Source organism: Aphelocoma coerulescens, chromosome 10 (genome assembly GCF_041296385.1).
Source record: "Aphelocoma coerulescens isolate FSJ_1873_10779 chromosome 10, UR_Acoe_1.0, whole genome shotgun sequence".
Lineage (NCBI taxonomy): Eukaryota > Metazoa > Chordata > Aves > Passeriformes > Corvidae > Aphelocoma > Aphelocoma coerulescens.
This window is the reverse complement of record NC_091024.1, coordinates 16094284-16119225: the sequence shown is the minus strand read 5'-3', so window position 1 is coordinate 16119225 and position 24942 is coordinate 16094284. Positions and strand designations below refer to the sequence as shown.

At 41.5% G+C, this 24942-nt stretch overlaps 1 protein-coding gene across 2 annotated transcripts; it reads left to right on the top strand.

The window, feature by feature from the left end:
* Positions 1-997: 997 nt before the first annotated feature.
* On the top strand, positions 998-24658 carry ANXA2 (annexin A2). 2 transcript variants are annotated; one of them, XM_069026323.1, is made up of 13 exons: positions 998-1075; positions 5728-5787; positions 8624-8723; positions 14289-14383; positions 17141-17254; positions 19097-19187; positions 19659-19738; positions 20065-20124; positions 20720-20813; positions 21518-21613; positions 22579-22637; positions 23291-23413; positions 24282-24658. In XM_069026323.1, the coding sequence occupies exons 2-13, from the start codon at positions 5740-5742 to the stop codon at positions 24339-24341; spliced, it is 1020 nt and encodes a 339-aa protein (XP_068882424.1). In that variant the 5' UTR covers positions 998-1075; positions 5728-5739; the 3' UTR covers positions 24342-24658. The 2 variants fall into 2 exon arrangements, with proteins under 2 accessions (XP_068882424.1, XP_068882425.1); XM_069026324.1 differs by lacking the exon at positions 998-1075 and adding an exon at positions 1324-1450.
* Positions 24659-24942: the final 284 nt, after the last annotated feature.

The window sequence follows — 24942 nt, the reverse complement described above, 5'->3', positions numbered from 1 at the left end:
TAAGAAAACCACGCTGAAGTTACAAGAAAAACTGCTTGTATTTGGGGTGGGAAGTGCTTGCTGCTTTCTGCACTATTTAAGGTCGATGACCAGTAAATTGTCCATGCTGTTGAGGTGAAACAGTAATCGCAAGTGATCCAACTGAAGATCTGCAACTACTTTTTAACTATATTTTGCTTTTGTTACAAGGGTAACACCTGGAATTCTATAATTGAGTTTTCATTACTCGCACTGGGAGAAGCTTCGATTTCCTGTCCCTGTGTTGGGTGTGGTAGGCCTGTTCGGGTTATCAGCATGATTCAGGGAGCCTCAAAGCAGAGCTTGTGTCTCATTCTTCTAGCATGTATTGCTTGTGGCAGACGTCGCTCAGGCTTCTTCCAGCTCAGATACCCCCTGAACTCTGAGCACTGCTTGCGGGAAGCAGGCTGGGCCCCACTGTAGGGATCTTGGTTTGCTGTGTATGAGCCCAGTTCTCACGCCGGGGCAGGGAGTGCCCGGCTTGCTGGGGCGGGGCCGTTCGGGTCCGAGCCCGGAGCCGGGTGCTGGGCACCTGGGACTCGGGTGTTGTGCTCTGCTTCGAGAGGCCCCAGCACTGCCGCAGCCCCGCTGCTCGGGGGAGCCTAAAGCATGGGCTGCAACAACCACTTGCTGCCCCGGGAACGCTGGGGCGAGGGTTGGGGGGAGTCGTACGGGGCCGCCTTTCCCGGGGGTACCACGGGGTCGCATCCGAAAGTTGGGCGGCCACCGGGCAGGTGGAGAAGCGGGGCTGGGGGTGAGGGCTGAGCTCCCGGCGTCTCCGCAACCTTGGAAGAGCCCTAGGCGTCCGACGGGGCCACGCGTGCAGAGGGAGAGGCTGCTCCTGCCCTGCCCTACCCTTCCCCACCCCGTCCCCGTCCCGCGCCGGAGTCGGGCGCGGCCGGGTGAGTCAGCGCCGTGCCGGGGGGGCGCCAGGGCGGGAAGGGCCCGCCCGGCCCTACAAAACCCCGCCCGGGCTGCCGCGGGCCCCAGCCGCTGCCAGAGCCGCCCGAGACGCCGCCAGAGCCGCCGCCAGAGCCGCCCTGCCCGCCCCAGCCAGGTGAGCCCTCGGCGGCAGCGCAGCAGGAGCGGGACAAGCGGCAGCGCCGCCGGGCCGGGCTGCGGGCGGGGGTCGCGCTGCGGGAGCCGCTGCTGCGGCGGGAGCGGAGCGGGCGCTGCGCGGGCAGGATGAAGAGCGGGGCGGTGGCTGCGGTGGCCGCCGCCCTCCCGCACCCGCGCCCGGCTTCTCTCTCTCCGGCCCTGCCCGCCCGTTACTTTTCTGTGCTCGGTTCCACGCTGGGACGGTGGGGCTGTGGGCGAGGAAGCTTTGTGCGCCCCGCAGCAACAGTGGGTGTGGTGGCGGCGCTCAGGAAAGAGGAACCGGTCCCAAACTTCGTCAAACTTCCCCAGATAGTCGCTTCTTCTCGTCGTTAAGGTATACAAAGGCTCAGCTGGGTTGACCACGGTATTGTAAGTTCGCTTCTCGGCGCGGAGGCTTGCAGAGAAGCTGTGCCGCCAGCAGGCTCGCTGGAGGCGGTGTTCATTGAGGTGGAGCGAAGCTGGAATTGCTCCTGCAGACACGGCGGAGCCCAGAGCCCGCCGGAGGCAGCGGCTCCTTCGTTTCCCTTCCCTTCTCGCCCAGGGTGCGGCCGCGGCTGCCGGAGCCGCTACAGCTGCAGCAGCTGGCACGGACAGCAGGAAAGCCCTGCAGGGCAGTGCCGGGTGGGCAGCCCTTCCCGGGGGTTGCCTTTGCGCTGCCCCGCGATCCGCCACGGAGCCCTGTGCGCCTCCTTGCTCGCACAGCCAGGCTTGGGCGTGGCTCTGCCCCTCACCCTGCCCGACCATGAGCAGAATTGCGGAGATCCTGCTGCTGCCTTTTGGGTTGTGAGTCAGCTCGGACACCACTTCCTCCTCGAGTGAGGAGGGGAGGGAGGGAGGATAGAGGAATGTTGCCAGGTATTTTAACTGAAAGAGAAGCGAAATGGTTTCAGGATAGTCATGCAGAAGTGAGTTATGTGCTTATACATGGCAGCTTTACTTCTATTCAACATTAATTCTTATGTTCATATTCAAATGCTGTATCTGCACAGAGGTGCAGACCCCCATGTATCAAGGTCAAGAATGAAAGACTTTTGGAACCTCTGTGCTCTTGAGTGATTCATTCCTGTGTGTGCCTTCTGTTGGTAGAGCTGGTTGTGATAAGCAGCCTTAGTGAGTACAGTTTCCATTGGCTAACATTTGGTGTAGAGTGCCTTGATGAACAAAAAACCCCCCAAACCCAACAGGTTTTCCTGTAAAGTCTCAAAAGTGAGGATAATTTGAATATGAAGAAACAAAAGTCCTTAATTTTGTATGTGCATAGTATCTTCCTGGAATGGAACTTCCTGGGTTATTAGCAGTCTGTGGAAGATAATGGTTCAAGTATGTTTGTGGTAGTGTGGTTTAATGGGTTTTGAAATTCTTTAAAGATGATTGGTTTTCTTTTTGCTCCAAATAGTGGCTTTAATTTATGTGCTAAACCTTGTTGGGTGGTTTGAGGAGATACAAGCTGGCCTATTTGTACTCCTGCTTAGCACTGTATATAAATGAACGATTTTGAGGCCTTGTTTCATTTACAGCAGATGCTGCATGTCTTCCTCCCTCTCCCTCATCTCCTCTGTTAACAGGCTTGCCCTAGGTTTTGGACACAAATGTGCTTCAAGTGGAAGAGTTTCCATTCTCTCATTCTGGGGATGCCGTTTCCTTGGCTCAGATGTCTGGGAACACCCTTTGTTCAGATCTCTGCTTAGTATAATAAGTGCTTCTTAAAATGCTAACTCTGCTTATTGAGTAATGTAGTTGTTTGTGCATACCTGAAACTTTTCCATGGAACACAGGGGTTTTTTCCATAATGTGTGTGAGCTGGCCCTGGGAATCACGATACGGGGCTGCTTTTAAGCACGCATTCTTCTGTTACCAAACAGTTATGGGGATAAGTTGGTGAATCGAGACTGGGCCAGTATAATTACAGACCTGCAAACCAGTGCTTTCTGGGAAGGTTGAGGTCAAAACACACCATAGCAGAATAATGTGATTCAGGATTGTGTAATGTGCATTTGGAAATTGGTTGTAGAGACTTGCCTTAAGGTATTGAAGTATTAGTTTACAGCTGGAAGGTAAAACTTGATTCCTTCCCAGTGTAAGGAAGAACAGGCTAGTGCAAGTATTTTCTATTTACATGTTTAAACCCATCCAGAACTTGTCAAAACTACATCAGATAAAATTAGTCCATCGGAGAACAGTGAGAGTCTGTTCTCAAATAAGAGTGCTTTACAGAGCAGCAGGGTGTGACAAGAGCTGTGTTTGTTCTCTGGATTAAAAAATCTTTCTCTGCAAAGATTCTTGCAAGAACTCCCATTTTTTTCTTTTGCCAGCTTGCTTTGATGGGCAGTCAATTGCTATAGCATTGTTGTGTGCTGGTGATATGAACCTGGAGTTCCGGCTCTATGTGTGTTAGTTCTGTTCCTGGGCTCTGATCAAATGTTTTGTTCCAACAAACCTGATTCAGTGTGGATTTGAATTGATTTAGAAACAGTAGTCTTGCAAAAAGCTGTTCAGTGATTTTTTTTTTTTTTTAATGTGAAAGGTTCTGCTGCTTTCTTTGCTTTGAAGCTGCTTTGCTTCAGCTCTTGCTGGTTGTTTTCTTTGTGACAGGCAAGGCTAAAGGAATTCAGGAACTCATCTTTGGTAGTGGTTGAAATACTGTTAGAGTACAAAGGTCTCACAGATAGGCTCTTCATTTTATTAAGTGTAAACATTAAGAATTTTATAACTCAGGAATATATCAATTCCCTCTAACCAGCATGATTAATAGTGCCAACAGCAGGTAGCAGCTTATTACAACTTCTGCAACCTGTCTTTAAAGGCCTGGGTTGGGTTTTTCCTCTGAAAAAAAAATTTTCTCAAATATATCAGTGCATGACTGTCATTTTTGTTTTCTGCCTTACTTTTCTTCCCCTGGAATCTTAATTTTTGCTTGAAGTAAAGTTGCTTTTGTTACTTACACCTAGATTGTTTCAGAAGATGGAAGGTTCTCTTCCTGTATTCTGAGGAAAGGTGAGATAACAGCAGTTACTCTACAAAAATACTGTAATTGTGCTGCTGTGTTTTATTGTTATAACACTAGCTATTTTTTCCAAAAGTAAAGATTTCTTTGCTTTTCTCTTTCAGGAGCTAAAATTTAAAACACTTTTTCTAGAGTTTTAACCAGATCACCATCATTAATAAACTATTTCAAACTTCTTTCTGGTTCTCCAAGCCCTTAATTGGTCGTTGAGTGGAGAGGAGTTTGGTTTGTCTGGGAAATTGGCCGGGGTGGCTGGTACTGAGGAAGCCCCCATCCTGTCAGCAGAGTGGCTGATGGAGGATTAAAAACCATCTGAAAACCAGTTGAAAGGACATAGCCACGACTGGCCACACAATAGCTGGGAGTTGTCTAGGAGGGCATGGAGCCAAGGAACTGGACTGGGGAACTGGTGACAGTGTGGAAATGAAGGGTGTGGCACCCAACTGGAAACAGGGCAATTTTGGTCTCAGTCTCACTTATCAATTTGTGGAATGTCACTGGTTTTGAGGTGCTGCTGCCCTTTCCCCTCTCCTGAAGCCAGCTCTTTTCCTGGTTTGGTAATGCTCTCTGCAGCTGAATTGTAGAGGTCCTGGGAAAAAAAGCTTTCATTTTAACAGCAAATGATATTTGCTGCAGATGCCATCCTGGGTGACAGGATGTGAGTGGCAGTGTCTGTCCTTTCCATAGAGAGATTTGAGAGCAGGGTTTTGGGAATGCATCAAGCCTTTTAAACATTGTCCCTGGCTTACAACCTTTGGAAAAGCTTTCCTTGATTAGAGACTCTCACTATTAACAGTCATACAGCTCTGGCAAACTCCCTGCCCAGAAACAAGCGTTTAAAAAAGGTGAAGTATTGTAACTCAAGCTTATCACATCAATGTTCATTTCTGCAACATGTATAATCTATCTGAGGGTTGGGGTTTTCCCTATTTTTTTACATATACAAGCAACATGTTTTCCAGGTCCTGGCAATGGAGCATTGATACTGATTAACTTGCCACAATGGCTCTTATTTTTGGAGCTACCATTTTAAGATAGTCCTTATTACCTCATCTGTGATAACTGTGTTACTAAGTGGTGTTTGTTCTGGGGAGCTAGAACAAAACCACAGGACCCAGCATTCCAGGGTTATAAATTGAACAGGGTTACTATGGCTTTGTAAAATGTCTGCATGAAAAGAAATAGTTCCACTGCATTTCCTGAGTACTTGAGGAATTTGGCATCTGGTTTAAATGCTACTACTTGTTGCTGTTCTTTGACTTTGAGCTGGACCAAGCTATAATGTTTGAATAATTTTCCTGGTACTGAGTTGTCAGCTTAGGCTCTGTTTCTGAGGCAGAGATTCTCCAATTCCTGTTTAAGTATTTAAAGTGCATAAGAAATGCTTGTTTAAGGAATTTTTATTGTACAATGGAATGAAGACCTCTTGCTGTTGCATTATTAATGGTGGTGTGATTTGGAAACTCTTATATCTTTCCTGCTTGGTATTAGCAGATCCATTTGACTGTGTCACTTGAAGTGCTGCAGTGTTTCAAGACTGGTGTAACACACTGATGTAACTGTAAATATATTTAAATCAACTTTGGCTTTTTTTTCTTTCCTTCCAGCATTCTTTCAAGATGTCCACTGTTCATGAAATCTTAAGCAAGCTCACCCTTGAAGGAGATGTAAGTATTGTTATCTAAACAAGAAAAGTTTGTTTTACTTAAATGTCTCCTTTCATTCCTTTTACAGGACTCTGCACCAACAATTGTACTGAGCTGTACAGTTTACAAGATTCCACAGGTCTTGAACTTTTATTGGCTAAAAAACTAATCAGCAGTGATCAGTTTTCATCCACAAACAAGCTGTAAACCATAGAACAGTTACATGATTTAATGAGAGTTCTTCTAACTGGCCAGCAGCACTAGCAGTATCCTCCTGCTGGGCCTTATCAAAGAGATCACAGGGCAAACAATGGCTGGTTTGCATCTATGTCCCTTTCTACCAAAGGAACAAGTGAGTTAAGGATGAGAACAGAAGATGGAAATATGTTCAGTTTTGATTATACCTTCTGAATTTCTTTTTTTTTTTTCTTTTTTTTTTAGTTAAAAATGGAGAACATTATGAGAACAAAAATATCTGGGATCTAATTCCTGTAATGGTTATCACCAAACCCAAACTAGCTCTTGAAAAACCTTATTTTCTCATTTTCTGTTTTGGTTTTGATTGTGTATTTTTTACCACATCTGCAACTGGTTTATAGTTTTATTGAAATACCAGAAAGCCACAGTTTGATTTCTTAAGTTGCAGTTAGATGGTATATTACCAGTGTGGTATCAGCATATCATGCCATGAATTTATGGTTCTGTGATTGTCACTGAAGAGGAAGTGAATCCTATCCTTGCATTATTTCACCACGTTGCTAATGAAATTGCTACACATATAAATCTTAGAGCTGGTAGCTCCAGATCTGAGCTCGCTACAAGCAAATGTTTGGGCAATTTTTGTAACGTGTGGTGAAATTACTTATACCAGACAGTGTTTGTGAAAGAGCTGTTGCAAAGAACTGGCCAGTGCACTGTAGGTAAGTGGGAAAACTGGCTTTGTAGTACAAAAGCAGTCAAGTCTTCGTCTTTCATGGTTGTGTGTTTCAATGGAGAATTACTTTTGGAATAGTATTTAAGCAATCTGTTCTCAAGGGCAGAAATGTTTCTTCCCTGATGCTTGCAAGGAGTTGCAAAAGTCAGATTTGAATACTGTTCCATGGCAGCATTTCCATCAGGAATCCTGCTGCAGAGTGTAAGAAGGATCAGGCAGCTGGGACAGAGGAAAAATGAACACCAAATTGCAAATATGCTCTGTATTTTTTTAGTGTATGGTATCATCTTTACAGTAAAATACTCCATCCAGATTACTCAGAAAATACTTAGAGGTAGGTGGAAGGAGAGGTATCCAACTCTGCTAAGGTCACCAGGTGACTTGCTTCAGATTATCCAGAGTGCTGGTTAATGAGTAGTGCCCCAGGATGATGGATGCCTGGTTTAGGAATCTTTCAGGCACACAGATTTCTGTAAGGCTGCTGTGCATGTCTCCATTTACTGTTTGGATTGCCAGCTCGATCGGCTAAAAGGACAGGCTGTGTTTTGTTGTGTGGCTCTGGGCCAAACTGGGGCCACTTTGCTGGACTGAGCTGATGATAAGAGACAAAAGAAAATTATTCAGTTTATTGGTGCTTTTCTGACTTCCCATCTCCACAGCGTAAAACAGACTGTTTCCAGAAGGCACGGGTAGCTGCCAGAGGAATCTGTACAGAACAGCGTGACCTCTACAGGGATAGAGTCAAAATTAGTCAGAAAGCATGGAACTTTTTAGTTAAAAGTTGTCCTCTTAAAAATTTGCATGTAAAAATATTTTCCAGGGATATTAGGATAGTTTAGTCCTGTTCATGAACCCAGCTTTCTTTTGGAGTTAGAGATGGAAACAAAAGTTTCTGGAGATCTTTTCCAAGAAAGCTTAGTTGTTCATTCACTTAGGAAATGGCTGTGGCAATTTCAGGTGCTAGTAGCTCTACCTCTCTGCCAGAGGTTCAGGTTTCTAAATTGAACTCAGCAGAGTGGGATTTGTAAATATTGCCCACCTACTTGTACAAAAATCTGTGGTTTAGTTTGACCTTCCCCTGGGAGGTGATAACAAGCTGTTAGCTTTAACTGAAGCAGCTGGGTTGATTCTCTGTTCTGGTCACTCACTGTTTGCAGCTATAATCCTCAAGAGAGGGTCATAATAAACAGCTGATAAAATCTGGTAAATTGGAAAATGGTGCATCTGTTTACTAAGTGAATTTACCTGCAAGTCCTCTTACTCTCAGCAGAGGTAATTTGAAATGTCATTTGGTTTTGCAAGCCTCATGCTGCTTAAAGCAAGGATCTGCAGGCCAAGAGTTTCAAAAGATTATGAGTAACTTCTGCTTTCTAGAACTATAGGCTTAAATGGATTTTTTGTGTTATCTTTAAAACCCATGAGATTTGTGCACAAAACTTTTTCTAACTTTATCATTGTTAATCTTCAATTTCCTTCTTTTTTTTTTTTTTATCTGTAGCCTATAATCAAAAGTAAAATATTGGCTTCACATCGAAAGCACTGTAGACTTTTAACTTTCTTGGAATTAGCTTCCTGTAGTAATTTTCCTTCAGATCTCGCCAGAAAATTCCAGATTTTAGAATACTGAAGTTTAGTGAGTAAACTTGGAAGGTGTTAGGTTCTTGCTGAAATAAATATAAATGTATCTATTTGTCTATACTCTCTGTGTTATAATAAGCATGGCTATGAATGGATTTCTGGACAATAAACAAGGAGAACAGAGTTCAGTGGCTCTTTGTAGAATTCCATTTTCACAGATACCTGATGGTAGTTCTTGCATTTAAACATTGGGCTAAATACCAGGCAACCGAGAGTCATGTGTTTCATTAACTGCAGCAATTACACAATTTAACTCTGAAGTTCTTTTTGTTCTTTTCCTTCCAGCATTCTCTCCCTCCAAGTGCATATGCCACAGTGAAGGCCTACTCAAACTTTGATGCTGACCGGGATGCTGCGGCCCTTGAAACAGCCATCAAGACCAAAGGTGAGCAACAGGGGCTTCCATTCTATTGTAAGATAGAAGGCTGGCTTGCAAAAAACAAAACAAAACTGTGTCTCAAGACCGACATTTTGATATCCTTACTCAAGGATACTTACTTTAGGTGGTGTTGGATTTCTCAGACTGCACTGATGAGATCTTGACCATTAGATTTAAGTGCATGCTTTGAATATGCTTTTAAGTTTGTAGCCACGAGTTGTTGAGATTATCACTAAAGTGTCCACTTTTTCTCTCTTGACTCATCAATACTTCAAATTCTACTTCTTTTCTGCCACTTAAGAATAAAGTGTCGGCTCCTTTGGCAATGATTTAGGACTGGGCTTTGAATCATGGATTTCTACTGGATAGTTGGATTGGACATTTCTTCTTCCTTTCAGCTCTCCAGAGAGCTGCGTAGGGGTGGTTTGAACATTTTTCTCCTGGGTTTTGAGCTAAATGCTCATGTATCTTGTATTAATTTGGGGTCAAAGAAGGTCCTAGAAACTAGAAATGAATTTGCAGTATTTCAGGGGCAGGGCAATATGAGAGCTTCTCTGAGCCAGGCTCTTGGATAGGGTTCCCTCTGGTATATTGAAACCATCAGGAGAGCAGGGAGTGTGAACTACAGCTCTGAAGTAATGCCTTAGTGGTACTCCCGGGGCTGTGATCCTGTCCTAGTCCTGGGACAGGGAGTGCCACACTTTCCACACTTGCTTAGGCCAGAGGAGCAACAGCTGAGTGTAGCTGGAACTGGCAAGTCTTTTGCCTTCATGTCAGGAGAGAGAGAAATTTAAAAGCCAAACAATTTCTCATCAGAAAGAAATGCTAAGTCTTCCATCAGTGCCAGCAAAGCACATGTTTGACTTGCTATAAAATGTAAAATATTTCCCCTCCCTAACAAGTATGCAGCTTCCTTTCGCAAGATTTCTTAATTTAACTGGAGAAATTCCTTATTAAAGTGGGTTCAGTTCTAATTTTGAATCATTTATGGTTTGGATTTAAAAAAAAAAAATTCTGGTCAGAGGGATGTATATATACCATCAGGTTTGGCAGCAGATGCTTTGTGTATGTGTAGAGTTTTATCTAGACTTCAGAATTTTTTGCAGCTCTGATTATAGGGCAAATCTAAGCATGTCAAATACACCATCAGATTCTCAGGATGGGTACAAATTTACACATTTGAACTCTCAAGCTGCTAATTATTGCAAATGAAAATTGCAATATCCTAGGCATTACAAAAACTTTTCCAGTCAGGAAAGTCAAGCTCTTGTTGTCTTTCCACTTTCTCCCAGTGAAGATAAGCAGTGTAGTTAAGATACATGGGAACATTTCATTAGAGAAATGATTTTCAACTCTGAGTGAATAATAGGGAACTTACTCATGGACCTGTTCATAGGATTGAGCTTCTCTCTGCTTACTAGTTTGTTATCCAGGACTTATTTTGGGAAGGTGGCTTTAAAGGGGAAATCTCTTTATTGTTTTGATACTGGACCTTCCACCCTAAAGAACCCCACAAAAGAAGTATTGTGGAAAATTAAGAAGTAGAGTGTTACGAGCCTTCTTCCAGATACTGTTTCCTTGCACTTAGAATGCTTTGTAACAGGATATTTTCATCTGCTAATTCAGAAAATTTGCTAAAATCTGAGCTCTCTCAAATATGTGTGGGGTTTTTCCTCAAATGAAAATTCTGACTCATTCAGACAAGAATGGTATTTTTTTTTTTTTTTATGAACAGTGATGTAAACAGCTACCTGCAAGTTTTAAAATAATTTTGGGAAATATCTAAGTAGTTTTTGAACTAAAAATATAACACTCGTAATGAACAAACTGTCTATATCCACAGCAGCTACCATTTTCCTAGGAAGTATTACCATTTCTCTAGCAATTAGTTTGCATTGTATGTGAAAAGTAGAAATAAACAATGTAAGTTATCACAGAATGGTGAAGAGGAATATGACTTGTTCATTTTAAGACAGTGAGAGAGATAAGCTATAAATATACATGCAAACTGTTTTGTGGTTGAAAATTTAAAAAAACCTCAGGCATGTAGGAATAATTTGGGGGGGCTTTACTCTCTACAGGATAAAGAACTCCTGGTATCTGAACCCCTGGGCTTTCTTTGTACTGAAAATCAAGGTCTGTACACGCTGTAATGGGCCTGCATTTCACACTCACCAAAACAGTATTTCCAATATATTGGAAACTATAGCAGTGCTATGGAAATGATTTCTCATGGAATCTTATTTCTGGCTATACCTTATATAAACAGTGCCTGAAGCCTGGTGTTTGCCATCAGGGCGGGCCAGTTTGGGAGAGTTACCATATAAATTATTATCCAGCTGTATCTCAGTAATGGAAACTCCTGGAATCAGACTTACGAATCTCCATTTTAGTGACTGGTTATAAAATGGCTAGAACTTATTTTACTGCCAAAACAACAGCAGGATATCTGGTTTAGGGAAAAGATCTAGGGCAGAGTGTCTGACTGTTCTGCTCTATGTAATATCTAAATATTTCAGCATTCATGCACACTCTTCAGACTAATTCCTGAGAGGTTGCTAAGCCATTTGTTCATCTGTGGGGACCTCTGGAAAATACTGTGATGTGTTTATTTGGGCATCCATCTACCTGCAAAAACTACACTGCACAAATACCTTGTCCAGTCCTTTTCAGGGCTTTGAGTGGAGCTGAATTAAATGCAGGGGATTTATATGTATCCACCAGCCTAGGAAGGGAAATGTGCAAAAATTACTCCAGATCATATAAAAGCAGTTTGTAGTTAGCAATTGTCAACCTAGAGGTTGCATAATGCAAATAACTTGTTACAGTTCTGGCTTGTTCCTTTTGGTATAAATGCCATGGCTATGTTTCATTTTTATGCTGTTTAGCGTTTCTGCAGCAAATTCACCCAGTGCCTTGGCATGTCCTTTGTAAATGTTGGCTTTTTTCTGCATAGGACAAGAAGCTGTTTAATTTCTTTATAATGCTCTATTGTGCCCTGTGTATAGATGAGCTGACGTACACGAACCTAAACAGAAGAAACTATCTAGAGGGGCACTAACAGAGCTTATGTTAGATTTCCTTTTCATTTTTTTTGTAGCAAAGAGGACTGCTGAAGTGTCCCTTTTCTGTTTTAGAGTTATTTCCTAGTGTTGAGACTTTGTGTGTCTGAAGTACTTGTTAAATAATTTTTTCAGACTAGGTTGTGAGTAGTTGTTACTTGCAACCTTTTATTGAGGTCTCATGGAATACTTTTTTATTCCATGGCTGGCAGAATTCAGGCACAGGTTTGTTGTAGGAAAGGGCTTAGAACGTAGACCTGTAATAAATTTATTATATCCAGAAACTGGTAAAACAATGATGATATGTAAACCAGTCAATTCAATCTTACAAAAGGGTCTCCTGTTTATGTAGTATCCAACATGCCCCTACCTTTTGACAGGGTTTTTAAGATTATGAAATAAAAGTTTTTAGAGGATGTCTGCTGGCTTGCTGCTGAGAGAGGGCAATGCCTGAAATCCACCAAATTACATCGCTCATATTCCAAATATTAAAACTATCACTGAAGAAATATCTCATTGCAACACAGTTTGAGTTTGGTGAACCCTTGCTAAGCAAAAGAGCAGAGCTGAAATTATGGTCTTGTTTTATCTAAATTTTTCCCTTTAACCCCATTTGTGTTCATGTCCTCATTTTTGCTGATTGAGCTCCAACACTGATCCTACTAATGCCACACATTGCCTCTTTCACAAGAAAAGCTGTTATTAAGCAGAATTTTCTTTCCACTCCCCATTGATAGAAATGCAGGGATAAAATCTGCCTGGCCAGAATAAATTTGGAAATAAACTCTCTTTCATTGCCTTAAAACTTTCAGAGACTTTAGCAAACAGCAAAGTGTTTGAGCTGCTGTCCTGCTCTGCCCCACCTCAGCAGCTGTGAGTCAGCATCCTGTGCATGCAGCATGATTCCCAAGTGTGAATGAAGTACAAGCACTTACTTTCCACTGCATGCCAGAGCAATGAGTTAACTTCATATTGCCATAGCATATGCTTAAGAAACTTGGATGCAGTCAGTCATTTGTGGGCTTCTAATCTATAGCGATTGTGATGCAGCTTGAAAATGTCATTTGCTTTTTTGAATGCCAAGAGTGGTTTCAATTCAGAATTTATTAAAAAGCTTAAGACATTGGCTTGTGCTGTGGGCCTGCAACAGGCTCAATGTCTGTGTGTGGCCGTTTCTGGACAGGGAGAATTTGTTTTCTTTTATAATGTGGGAACACTTTAAAATGTGCAGGAGTAGATTATGGCTGAAATGTGCAGTCAGTTTTCAACCCAGAGTATGTAACTTAGACACATGATGCTTTCCAGGGCCTTTTGGCGTCATTTGCAGGCCAAGCTTGTGTGAATAAGGGCACTGATGTAGGTCTGCCTCAGCACAAGCTAAGGACACGAGGCTACCAAGTGTAGTATTTCATAATGAAAAATGTGGTGAAGAAAGGGGAAGGATTTTTGGATTTGACTTATAATTTTAGATTCTGTAGCTAGGGGCTAAAAGGTCTTTTGCAAGATTCCTACTTTATATGATTCATTTTTATAATATCTGTTGCAGTTCTTTGTTTCAGGTTACTTTGGGTAATAGGGAAAATAAATGTAGCTGAATTCTGGCAGGGGTCTGAGTCCTGCTAGTACCTGGTGATCCAGTCCTTACTTTCTGGGTTTTTTTATCAAGAAATCATCTTTTATGCTGATGTGTGTGCAAGTGTGAAAGAAGATATTCATAATACTTTTATTAAACAGAGAGAACTGAGGTGAAGCTCTGGGCTTGTTCTGACCTCTAGGATTAGAGCCACCTGTTTGCTTCAAAAGCTGACAGTTGCATTGAAGTGCATGGATTTGGAATGATTCCCTTAAAACGAAGCCTTTACTGATATGCAGTTCACTTACTTAAAAGATAAGTTGGGAGTCTGAGCACCCACATCCTCTAGGCATGCCAGTTACAGCTCAGCATGGATCTTCCAGTGATTCCAAAAAGAAGTAGCATACTTAATTCTTCCAGTGTCAAAAATCCCTTCTGTCTTTTGAGCCTCTGAAACATACTGAATTAAATATACTGGGTTTTTTTTCCCATTTCTATGTTTGAAGTGATAGATAAAATGTGTTAAATGGAAAATATAACTGCTTTATTAAGAAACCTTAATTGAAAACACTAAAATGACAGGAGAGGCTTTAGTAAGTACAAGTTTTAAAGTCTGTGTTCTTGAGAAACTTTTTGCAGAATTCTGGGTGCCTGAACACAAGTGCACAGAGACCCAAGTGAAGCAAAAGACACAGTAGCAAAGCTGGTCACAAACTAGACTTTGAAGTGTGTACAAAGATCTGCATCCCGGGAGAACTCTGGGCTCTAATTGGTGGCACTTTCTCCAGGGCCAGGATAAGATAAACACTAGCTAGTGAGAGTTGCTGAGCTCTGCTCTGGACAGCACATGTGCTGTGTTTGGAGTGCTGGGGAACATCCTGATACAAGAACAGTAACAAGAAAGCTTCTCTGACTGTCTGTCTTGTGTCTTTGTAGGTGTGGATGAGGTCACCATCATCAACATCCTGACAAACCGCAGCAATGAACAGAGGCAGGACATTGCCTTTGCCTATCAGAGAAGAACCAAAAAGGTAGTAAAATATGAAGAAATAGTAATTATTGAATATTTTTCCTGTGGACAATTAGATTTTTCAGGGTTTTTCTTTTCACTGAAACTAAAGATGCATTGCTTTGTCCATGCTGTCACAGTTTAGGACTGGCAGAACTTTGAAATGTGTTGAATATGCACAACTGGGACTGAAATCTGTTTGAGATGGTGCTTTCCTAGCACCTTCAGAAATCACAGTGGGATCCACAGGATTCCCTGGTGAAATGTGCTAAAAATATTGAGAAGTCACTGGCATGAAGTACCTCCATTTGAAAGACAAAATGAAAGAGAGATGCTTTATGGGATTGATTTTTTTTTTTCCTTTTGGTTGGTTTATTTGTGGGGGGGTTGGATTTCTGTTTGTTAAGACAACTCAGCATAAGGGAAGTGTTCTGTTTCTGTGCACAGAGCTAGCTTAGTTGAGAAAGGACTGCAGTCAGTTGTGCTACGAGCACTGCAGCTATGGAATAGTGATGTAGTGAGTTGAACTGTAATTAAATACTATCCTGTCAGAATTACCTTAGGTACTGATCTACTGATGGAGAGAAATCTGTAAAATGTGTGCAGAATTCTGCAAAATAAGTCTTGCTGTCTGGGAGGCAAGAGCTCTTCTCTTTTAAAGTTTTGAGAATCTTATTGTATTTGAAGTTTCATGCCCATGAAAAAGAGGAAACTTATAGAGTTCAGATTATGATGAATGTATCTCTTCCAGGTTTGCCAGACCCCAAATGGTAGTCCTCCAGTAGCATCCCAGAATACTCATCTGAAACCAAATGTAAATGTAGAGTTAAATTTTAGAAGTTCACCAGCTTTTGTGCATGACTGATAGAGGCATAAGCAGAGGCACGGCCAGGTTGGATGCGTGCATGTGTGACTACGTCTGCACCCCACCATCCTGCCCCGGGGACACTGGGAGAGTCTGCACATAAAGGGACCCCAGTCATGAAATGTGTCACTTAAAGCTTTGTTAATGTTCTGCATGACCACAGAAATGCACAGTCAAGAAAATCTGCAACTTTTTTCTTCTGTTTCTCTCTCACGTTTTTTCTTTGCTGCAACCCAAGAACAAACTGAATTGATCAGAAGTTTAACAAGTGCCAAAGAATAAAACAGTTGTGTAAACACTGGAAATGTGCAGTAGAAACCACTCAGAGAGATAAACGTGTGAGGAGGCAAGAGAGGAGGAAGTGGGATATGAAAAGACACGTAGGTATATCTTCTAGGGACAGTGTCTCATGATTTTCTTTGCCAGCAGTTGTGCAGATTTTGTTGGCAATGTGTTGTGCTGTACTAGGCTGCTTGCTTTGTGTGTTGCAAGATCTATCAATAGATCATAAATTTTGAATGTCACATAGTCTGGCTCTCTTTTCATTCCTTTGGGATGAGTGGTGTCTGATGAAAACTCTCAGTTTAGGTTGGAAGGGAACTTAGATGCCCAAGATGTACACCTTCCTCTAGATCAGGTTGCTCAAAGCCCCATCCAGCCTGGCCTTTTAAACACTTCCAGGGATAAGGCAGCCACAACTTCTCTGGGCAACTTGTTCCCTAAAATTTATTACAGAGATTCCTGTGGCAATTCTGAAGAACCCGTTTTCACACAAATAACGGCTGGAGCATTGTATCCCAAATGGAGTGGTTGTACTAAAATGTTTCTCAGACTAAAGCAGCCAGATGCCCCAAACTCCTTTCCCTCCCTTGGTCAATCCATGCAGTAAGTGCATACAGTATTAGCATAAATTAGTGCCCTGGATTAAGTGGGTGACTCTGGAAATCAACTAAACACCTTGGCTCATTATCTCTCTGTCACAAACTTCTCTGCGATTCAGCAAAGGTCACTTTCTCTACCCCCTTTTCCCCTGCCTCTCCAGCTCACTAATTGTTAGTGAGAAACCAGCAACTAAAATGCAGCAATTCCCTTCTGAATGCTACAGATTTAACTCCTCCACCTTAGGGAATACATGGATCTATGTGAACCCCAGACTTGATCCCAGGGATTTCAACTTTGTAATGTACACTACAGGAAGCTGATAATTAGCATAATTCAAGTTGCATCTGAAACCCATAAGAGGACATGGGCTCTGACTCTGGTGCAGGTTTGCATCCTCTGCAGTGAACATCCCTGACTGTTTCTTTCTCTAGGGTTGACTGGCAATTAACAAGAGAGATTTCAGCTACAATCTTGTGATAGTTGCCTTGAAGACAGACATAATTTTTCAGTGCTCAGGGATGATTTTTTATCTCCTCAGATAGCTGGTTGGGAACTGGGCCTTACAGTGGAGTAAGTGTGCAGTCAATTTTCTAATGTCTTAGCTAGTAAATGGCTGGGATAAGAGGAAAACCACAAATAATACAGTGCTGCTGGGAAAACTGTGGGAGTATGATGGAGAAGCACTGACCACAGGGAGTCAAACTCGCATCCATCTGTGCTTATTAGCTCCAGCAAAGCATCAGGGCTTTAGGACTGGAGTGAAGCTGTTCAGGTTGTCTGCACCATGCTTCCCAGCACTTTGTCAGACACTGGTGCATTTCTTCTTTTCAGAGGATTAGAAAAAAATACCTTTGCCCTAATTTCTTTCTTAGGCTTTCACAGCAGGAAAGTTCTTTATGTTTCTGTTTTCTTGTCAGTTGTATAAGAAACACTGCTACAGGCTTGGGGACTTAAAACCCTGTAGGTTAAATGCTCTGGAGATCAGAAGTGAGCTTTAATTTCTTTTCTTCCGTTGTCCCATCTATTTTACAGGAACTTTCTGCAGCGCTCAAATCTGCTCTCTCAGGTCATTTGGAGGCAGTGATCTTGGGCTTGCTGAAGACACCAGCCCAGTATGATGCCTCTGAATTGAAAGCTGCCATGAAGGTAAATAAGCTTTGAAATTTAACATCGTTGATCTGATGTCACTGTCTCAGGAAAGAATATGGACTTCATATCCAAGGCCACAGTTTTCAAACTGATTATTAATTTTTTTAGTGCTACAGTTTCAATATCCAGCTGCATCCAAAATGAGAGAAATTCTGGAACTCTGTGGTTTTTAAACTCTTAAATCCTCTCCTTAAGGAAAAAGTCATTCTTGTCAGCTCAGGAGTAACAGGCAGGCTGCTCTGCCTGGCTGCTTTGCTGACTGCTCTTAAAAACAATGCACAAGTTCGTAGAATGAGAAACCATTAAAAGAGCAGCTGTTAGCAGGAGCCGTCAGATCCTCTGCTGGCATTTATAGGCTAATACAGTAGTTACCAGTTACTGGGTCACATCACTGATCTTGAAAGAACATCCTGTACTAGACCTGCCCCTGTGTAGAACATGAGAAAAATGGGGCATCAAAAGCAGTCTTTGGAGAAAGAAATATTTGCTCTGCAGGCCACTGAAACAAGACTTGAGAGATGCTCGTGCCAGTACATTCACCTTTTTAAGCAAACTAGGGTGTGGGAAATTGTAGTTATAATCATCAGTTACATTCTGGATATTCTTGTTCAGGTAAATTTTTTTTTTAAGAGTTAAAGACAGGTACAATGATATGTCTGAAATTTAGAACATGTCAATAAAACCAATTAATTAATTTCTTCAGATGATTAAGGAGGAGTTAATAAACAAAGAAGAAAACAAAACCACCACCTCCACTGCATAAACACACATGCTAATCCCTCCCCCACCCCGAAGCCCCCTTAAGTTCCCAAACCCAAAAAACCAACCCACTATGGAGATGGTAACTCCTCAACTGTGGGCCAAATGCCTTGTTTGAGTAATCAGATGCTGCCCTCTCCTGGTCTGAGTACAGCCAAACCATAATTTATTGTGACTCAGACTAGTTCGGGGTTTGGGATTAAAGACCAAGCAATTTGTGTCAGAGTAGCCACAAGTGTAGAATATTCTATGCTCTCCATAGGTTGCTCTTTCCAGCTCCCAAGCACCTGGTCTGAATTAACAAAGCACCTCTCAATGCTCTGAATTTGCCTGAGCATAACTTTGGCTTGATAGAGCATTACAAACTATGACTTTGGCATCAGAGTTGAGTAAAGCAAAGTTATCATTGACGTGTTAATTATTTTTCTCTTATACATTCTTGGAAATATTTCAAAAATGTTTAGAAAATCATATATGTTTCTAGCCTTCATTTCTTCCCCAGATGCTTATTAGAGCCATTGTGTAGAAAGCTCTCCTAGTTCTCTTAGCTTTAAGCCATTTTAATAAAATTACTTGGGTTCACTCCTTTTTTTACCCAAAGGGTACTTTGCCACATAATGGCCTCCATTTTCCACACGTTCAAGACTTCAGCGTGAGACGTTTTCCCAGGATGTTACTCCTCTTGAAATCCTGTGGAAGCTATGCCCATTTTTGCCACATGCAAAATGACAATCTGTTACAGATGGACTTAACAAACGGCACCCTAACAGGAGGATAAGATTGGATTTTCTTCCTGTGCTCCCAGTGGATAGAAAAAAATCACACAGGCCATGATAAGTTGACCTTATCCAGTTATGCTGGTGAGAAGGCCGCTGTTAGACACTCAGAGCAGATGCGCATAACATCTACAGGATCTCTAAGCCACCAGAAGTGTTCCATCTGTTGTTTCTCAGGTGCAATTGGCAAAAAATATCCCTGAACTGTGTTAGAGTGGGGGAGAGGAGATGTCTGTAAGATGTTTTTAAACCATTGAAGCATTCCTGTTCATTGCTAGCTCCTTGAGTCATGTGTGTGTTGCAGGGGCTGGGAACTGATGAAGATACACTCATTGAAATAATCTGCTCCCGAACAAATCAGGAGCTCAGTGAAATCAACAGAGTCTACAGGGAAAGTAAGTTTACTTTGCAAGTTTTCATGTACTATGTCTTTTACACTATGTTACTTGGATAATTCCCCTCAGTGTGAATTTTACTATTAGAAAGCTTACCCAAATCTGCTTTGGTTCTCTGCCATTTTGTAGTGGTGTTCTGGATATTGGTGTGGTTTGTATCATTTCATCTTGTTGCTTGGTAGCAAACAGATTGAAGGATATTTGCTACTAATACAAGTTGTGTCTAAATGAAGTTTTTTTATAGGCTTTCCATGACAGACTGATTTCAAGGAACTCATGACTAGCTGGTAGCAATGCTGGGTTTGATGTAGGCAAGCGTGGGCTGGTTTTCATTGTCCTCCACACATGACTTAGATAGTAGACTGTAGCTGTTCGTTTATGTGCATAAAACACAGTAATTAGCAGCCCTTTTTCTTGTAAAGCAGTATTTGTAAGACACCCTTTGCCTGAAAAGAACTCTTTGTTTTCTAGTGTACAAGACAGAACTGGAAAAGGACATCATATCAGACACCTCTGGTGACTTCCGCAAGCTAATGGTTGCCCTGGCCAAGGTAGGGCTGTTCATAGTTTTCCACTTTCCCTAATGTGCCTGAGTGGTGGCTGCCAGTGAAACAATTGGGTTTCTAATACACTCTTGAGTTCCCCTGTGTTTTCACTGACCTTTGGGGGGGGAAAAATATTCAAATGAAATGAAATGAAGGGCAAAGTATTTTAACAGAAATGCAGCATTCATAGCATCAGCTTCATAATGGGAGTGGAGCATGCAGTTACTCATTTAGCAAATTCAGGTTAAAAAAAGAAAAATAATGGAATATGCATGTAGCAAACTGCTAACTTTCTATGAAACCTTTCTAAAGTACTCATATCTTGTTTGAAGGGCAAAAGGTGTGAAGATACCTCTGTGATTGATTACGAGCTGATTGACCAAGATGCCAGGGTAAGTGCTGGTAATGACCATGAAATATCTCCAGCTGGTCAGGCCTTTGGGGATATTGAACATAAAAATACTGTGGGAGTGGAGAGCATTTGTGAAGTAGGTGTGTGTATTCCAGACTGCCCTGCCAGTAATGTTTTCATGGTGTCAATGAATCTGCCACTTGCAATCCTGATACCTTCAGTTATCCATTTTCACAGGCTGCTTACCCTCTATACAGAAGCTCTCTCGTATTTCTTTTAGACCCATGAAGAGAAAGAGCCTTTAACAAAAGGAAACACGTCCATTGCAATGAACTTAGTGGCTGCTAATGCTTGTTTATTACATTGAGTTTGTCAAGAGCAGTTCTGCTGAGGTAAACAGAGCTAAACACAGAGTAAAGCTGGAGACAGAGATGAATACAAAGTAATTAGTCATAGTTTCAGATTAGGTCCTTAAATGTTGTCCTGGTGACCTGCCCAACCACTTGTCCTTGTGTTTCTCCCACAGACACAGTTCCAGTAGTGCTTATTTTTCCAGTAAGGAAAGTGTATACATCTGCAATGGCTTCTTGTGCAACTCCTGATTTTTGTGATTTTCCTTTTTTCTCTAATCCCAGGACCTCTATGATGCTGGTGTGAAGAGAAAGGGAACTGATGTCCCCAAGTGGATCAACATTATGACTGAAAGAAGTGTTCCCCACCTGCAGAAAGGTACTACTCAAGAAACAGATTTTTTTTTTCCTATAAGAAAAAGTTATAATAAAATAGTAACTATTTTGTCCCAGATATAATTGAAGTTATTGTGAAAGGCAGTCAAAAAACATAGGATATCTCATAAGTCTTAATCCATGTCCAAGGTGTTAATTTTTTTTTTAATCTAGTTATTTCTGCAGATGTGTTGATCTCACATTTTGTGTGTACAGCTCTTTTTTACACAGGTGTAATAATGCTCAATTCTATGCCACATGCACTGAAAACAAAGATGTTGCAAGCCTGGAAAACATGGTTGCAGAAGACCTTGAGAAGTCCTTTAGCTTTTACCTCTGTCCCAGGGTAGCTTAGCTATATCATGTGTTTAAATCTGTGAGTGAAGGCTCAAAAACAGCTCTGATACTGCTGTAAGCAGCACATGAGAAAAGCCATTTGAAGACTTCAGGGTTTTGTTGTTTCAAAAAATACCAGTACAGAATTAAGATGGGATTTTACCAGATTATGGAGGTGTTCAAGGAAAACAAAAAGGCCATGACATGGGACCTTTAGTTGACAAACTTATGCTTGTATTTAAGATGAAATTCTCAGGACTTGCATAGGTATTTATTAATCTATATTCCTGTGTCAGTGTTCATGCTTTGGGTGGTTAGTTCTGCCAGTTCTTGGTCTGGTTTTGGTTTCACCTGCTTTCTTTTCTGTGCTAGTGTTTGACAGGTACAAGAGCTACAGCCCATATGATATGTTGGAGAGCATCAAGAAGGAGGTTAAGGGAGATTTGGAAAATGCCTTTCTTAATCTTGGTAAGTTACCCTGAAGACTGTCTTTATATAGGATATTTTCAGCACTCAGGGCCCAGATTCACCTTGCTGGATGAGAAATTAGCTGGATGTGCTGGTGTTGTTGGATCCAATGGTGTATTTTAGGATATTGCAGATACTGAGAAGCAGCTTATTTCTGCTCTCTGCAAAACATAAACTTTGCTTTCCAGTTAAAATGAAAATGCATGTGTGTTGTGATCTGCTGTTAGTTACACTTTTATTTGATAGAGAAGCTTAATGTTTGTTTCCCCAAGCAAATGAAAAGGTTGAAACTGTTCGGTATCTACATAGGCTGGAGAGAAAACAGCTGTGTGTGTGAGAGAAAACAGGCAGGCAGTGAGCGGTGATAGGAGCTAATTGAAGAGTTCATTTGACACTGAGTTCTCTGAAATAGGGAAGCAGGGTGTAAGGCTGGTACTGTGCCATGAGATGAAGATGACAAGGATGTCACTGTGCTTAAGAGGGAGTTCTTTAAGGGGAAAATCTGTTTCAGACTAAGGGTGAACTGAGAGCTGTGTAATGCAAATGGAGTATAAACAGAGCTCAGCCTTGAAAAGGAGGCTTCTGGTAGATTAGCATACAAGGAGTGTTTCCAGAAGAGAGATTGCTTGTAGAAGTGGAACAATGAATTGGGGGGTATGGAGGAGGCCTAACATTCAGAAATTATGCAATTCTGAAATTATGCAATTTCCATGGAAGGAAACGCTTTCTCAGAATGTGAGCGTTCGTGGTTCAATCACAAGCTAAACCAAACAACTTCTAAGTAGCAAGTCAGGTGAAAATATTTTCTCTGTGGCCTCTTTTTGGAGGAACTTTTCTGAAAACCTTATTTTGAAAATAAGCCTTATTCTGAAAACTTTATTATATCTTTAAAAATGGCTGCAATATTCTGTGTCCTGCTATTGTGTATGGGCAGGATATTTAACTATCCTCGTTTCTCTCTTCAGTCCAATGCATTCAGAACAAGCAGCTGTATTTTGCAGATAGACTGTATGATTCCATGAAGGTAGGAAAGACTGTTTTTTCCTGCTACTATTTTTTTTGTTGTCATTGTTTCATCAAATTGGATTCCTTAGGCACTTCTGTTCATATGAAATGTGACTGGCATGTAAATAAATTAACAATTACCTAATATTGTTCAAAAGCATTCTTTAGCAGTTATGAGCCTGGATTATCTATTCAGATTCATCTGGTATAGGGAAATGTAGGAAAGGGTCTCATAATAAAGATCTTTATTAGATCAGTTGATTATCATTAGCAAATCTTTTGCATGTAACCAAGAGCAGATAGCAGAAAAAGCTGTTTATTGAATGCCAAAATAAGACATTAAATTTGCCTCAAAACATTTTGTGAAGAAAAAGGATGAAAGAGAAACACCTGGTGACAGGCATTAGGCAATAACAGGAAGACCTGATGAACCAAAACTGCTGCTTACACTCTAAGCTAAATTTGTGACTGCAATTTGGTTAAACACTGCTGATAAGAAAGGTACATTCATGCTCAAATTCCTGGATCATAATAATGACCTTAGAAGATTTAATTCATTATATCTTTTATTGCTCATCTCAGTTGCCTGTAGTTTGCTGTCTTATCATTAACCTAACAGTGGTTTGTTACACATTTCAGCTATTGCAGTTCTGAATTTGTGTCTGCTTGTAGGGCAAGGGAACCCGGGACAAGGTCCTGATCAGGATCATGGTATCCCGCTGTGAGGTTGACATGCTGAAAATTAAGAGTGAATTCAAGAGGAAATATGGAAAATCTCTCTATTATTTCATCCAGGCAAGTTTTTCATCTTTTGTTTTATATCATGGACCTTTGCAGCAGACTTCATTGGATTCATTGTACCACTAGAATTCATGGGAGGTGTGTTAGAGGCTGAGTGAGAATACAATGAGAATATTATATTATCCATGCACTATCCAGCCACTTGACAATATATGCAAGCTTTGTGCAATCAATTGATGTGTTCTGAAGGAAAATTTTGTTCAACTGTCCCTATCCTCAGATCAAAAAGAGAAGAAATTGCTGAATGAAAATAGAGCGTCTAAATTGCTGCTCCCTTTCATTTCAGTGCTCAAGGAGAAGGATCTTTAGCTAGAGTGATTTTTGCCCATTTCTGTGATTGGACAAGGAGCTATAGGTGCTAGGCTTTGTCTAACTTGGGGCATAGATAAAGAGCTTGTGTGTCTGTTTAAAAACTAGTCTTCTACACCCCCTCACAAGAGCATATGCTACATTGTTCCTTGTGTAGATGAAGCTGAGTCAAAATATTGGGCCAGAATATTTTCCTGAAGGTGCCAATTGCAGATTATAAGCAAATTTTTTAAATTGTGAACTTGATGTATGATTTTTGCAGCAATCAGTGAAAAGGAGCAGAATCAAGTCCTTCAGGTTTCCTTTGTTGTGTTATTCTTTTTCATACCCAAATTTCTCTCTCTTCTTGGCCTTGCATTTGTATTGCAAGAATGATTAAATAATTTCAGTTCGCATGTAAGTAAAACTCGGTCAAGATAGTCTCCTCCAGGCTGAGAAGTCTTCAATGTAAATCATACACCATCCCACAGGTTTAGAATATAATTCATATGCTTTCACATTTTGTGATTGTTTCCTCATGTGTATTTTGTATTTTTCTTCCCGTGCTTTACAGCAAGACACAAAAGGTGATTACCAGAGGGCACTGCTGAACCTGTGTGGTGGAGAGGACTGAAAACTGTCATGGAAGAAACCCAAGTCTGGAGACATGCGTTTTTTGCTCTTCATTTTACTGTAATCCTAGAAAACCTCAATTTCCTAGCTAACCTTGACTTGCCCTTTCCCTGCCAGAGCCCTGCTGCCGTTTGCTCCCCTGTGCTGTGTGTGCCCCTCTCAGCAGCTCTGCTTGGCTCTGCCAAAGGTCCTAACAGTGTATAGCCAGAGAAACTAACTCTCCAGGGAGAAATGCGCTCACATGTGCTTGTGAAAGGCTCTACCTCTGTGCGATGTTTCTAATAAAACAGAAATAAAAATTACGTTTTACTTTAAGAATACAGGTCTTTCAGACATTAGTTTGAAAACTGTGTGAACAATTGATGCGTATTTAGCTCTTGATGTCCGTTTTCTGTGTTATTTTTATCCTCCTGGGGTTTACTGCCTGTGGCTGAAGCCTTATCTTCTTTCCTCAAGCCCTTCATCTGTTTAATGATTTGATTTCTCAGCCGATCCAAAACCATTCTCTTCACTGGTCGAGGGAGATGATCCTGCCCCTCTGCTTGGCCCTACTGAGGCCACAGCTGATGTGCTGTGTCCAGTTCTGGATTCTGCAGTACAGA

Bases quoted from the DNA above. Each gene is read 5' to 3' on its own strand.
- ANXA2 (XM_069026323.1), top strand. From the start codon at position 5,740: ATGTCCACTGTTCATGAAATCTTAAGCAAGCTCACCCTTGAAGGAGAT. The intron at 20,125-20,719 runs GTAAGTGCTGGT...CTCTAATCCCAG, and splicing joins TGATTGACCAAGATGCCAGG to GACCTCTATGATGCTGGTGT. The intron at 22,638-23,290 runs GTAGGAAAGACT...GTCTGCTTGTAG, and splicing joins GACTGTATGATTCCATGAAG to GGCAAGGGAACCCGGGACAA.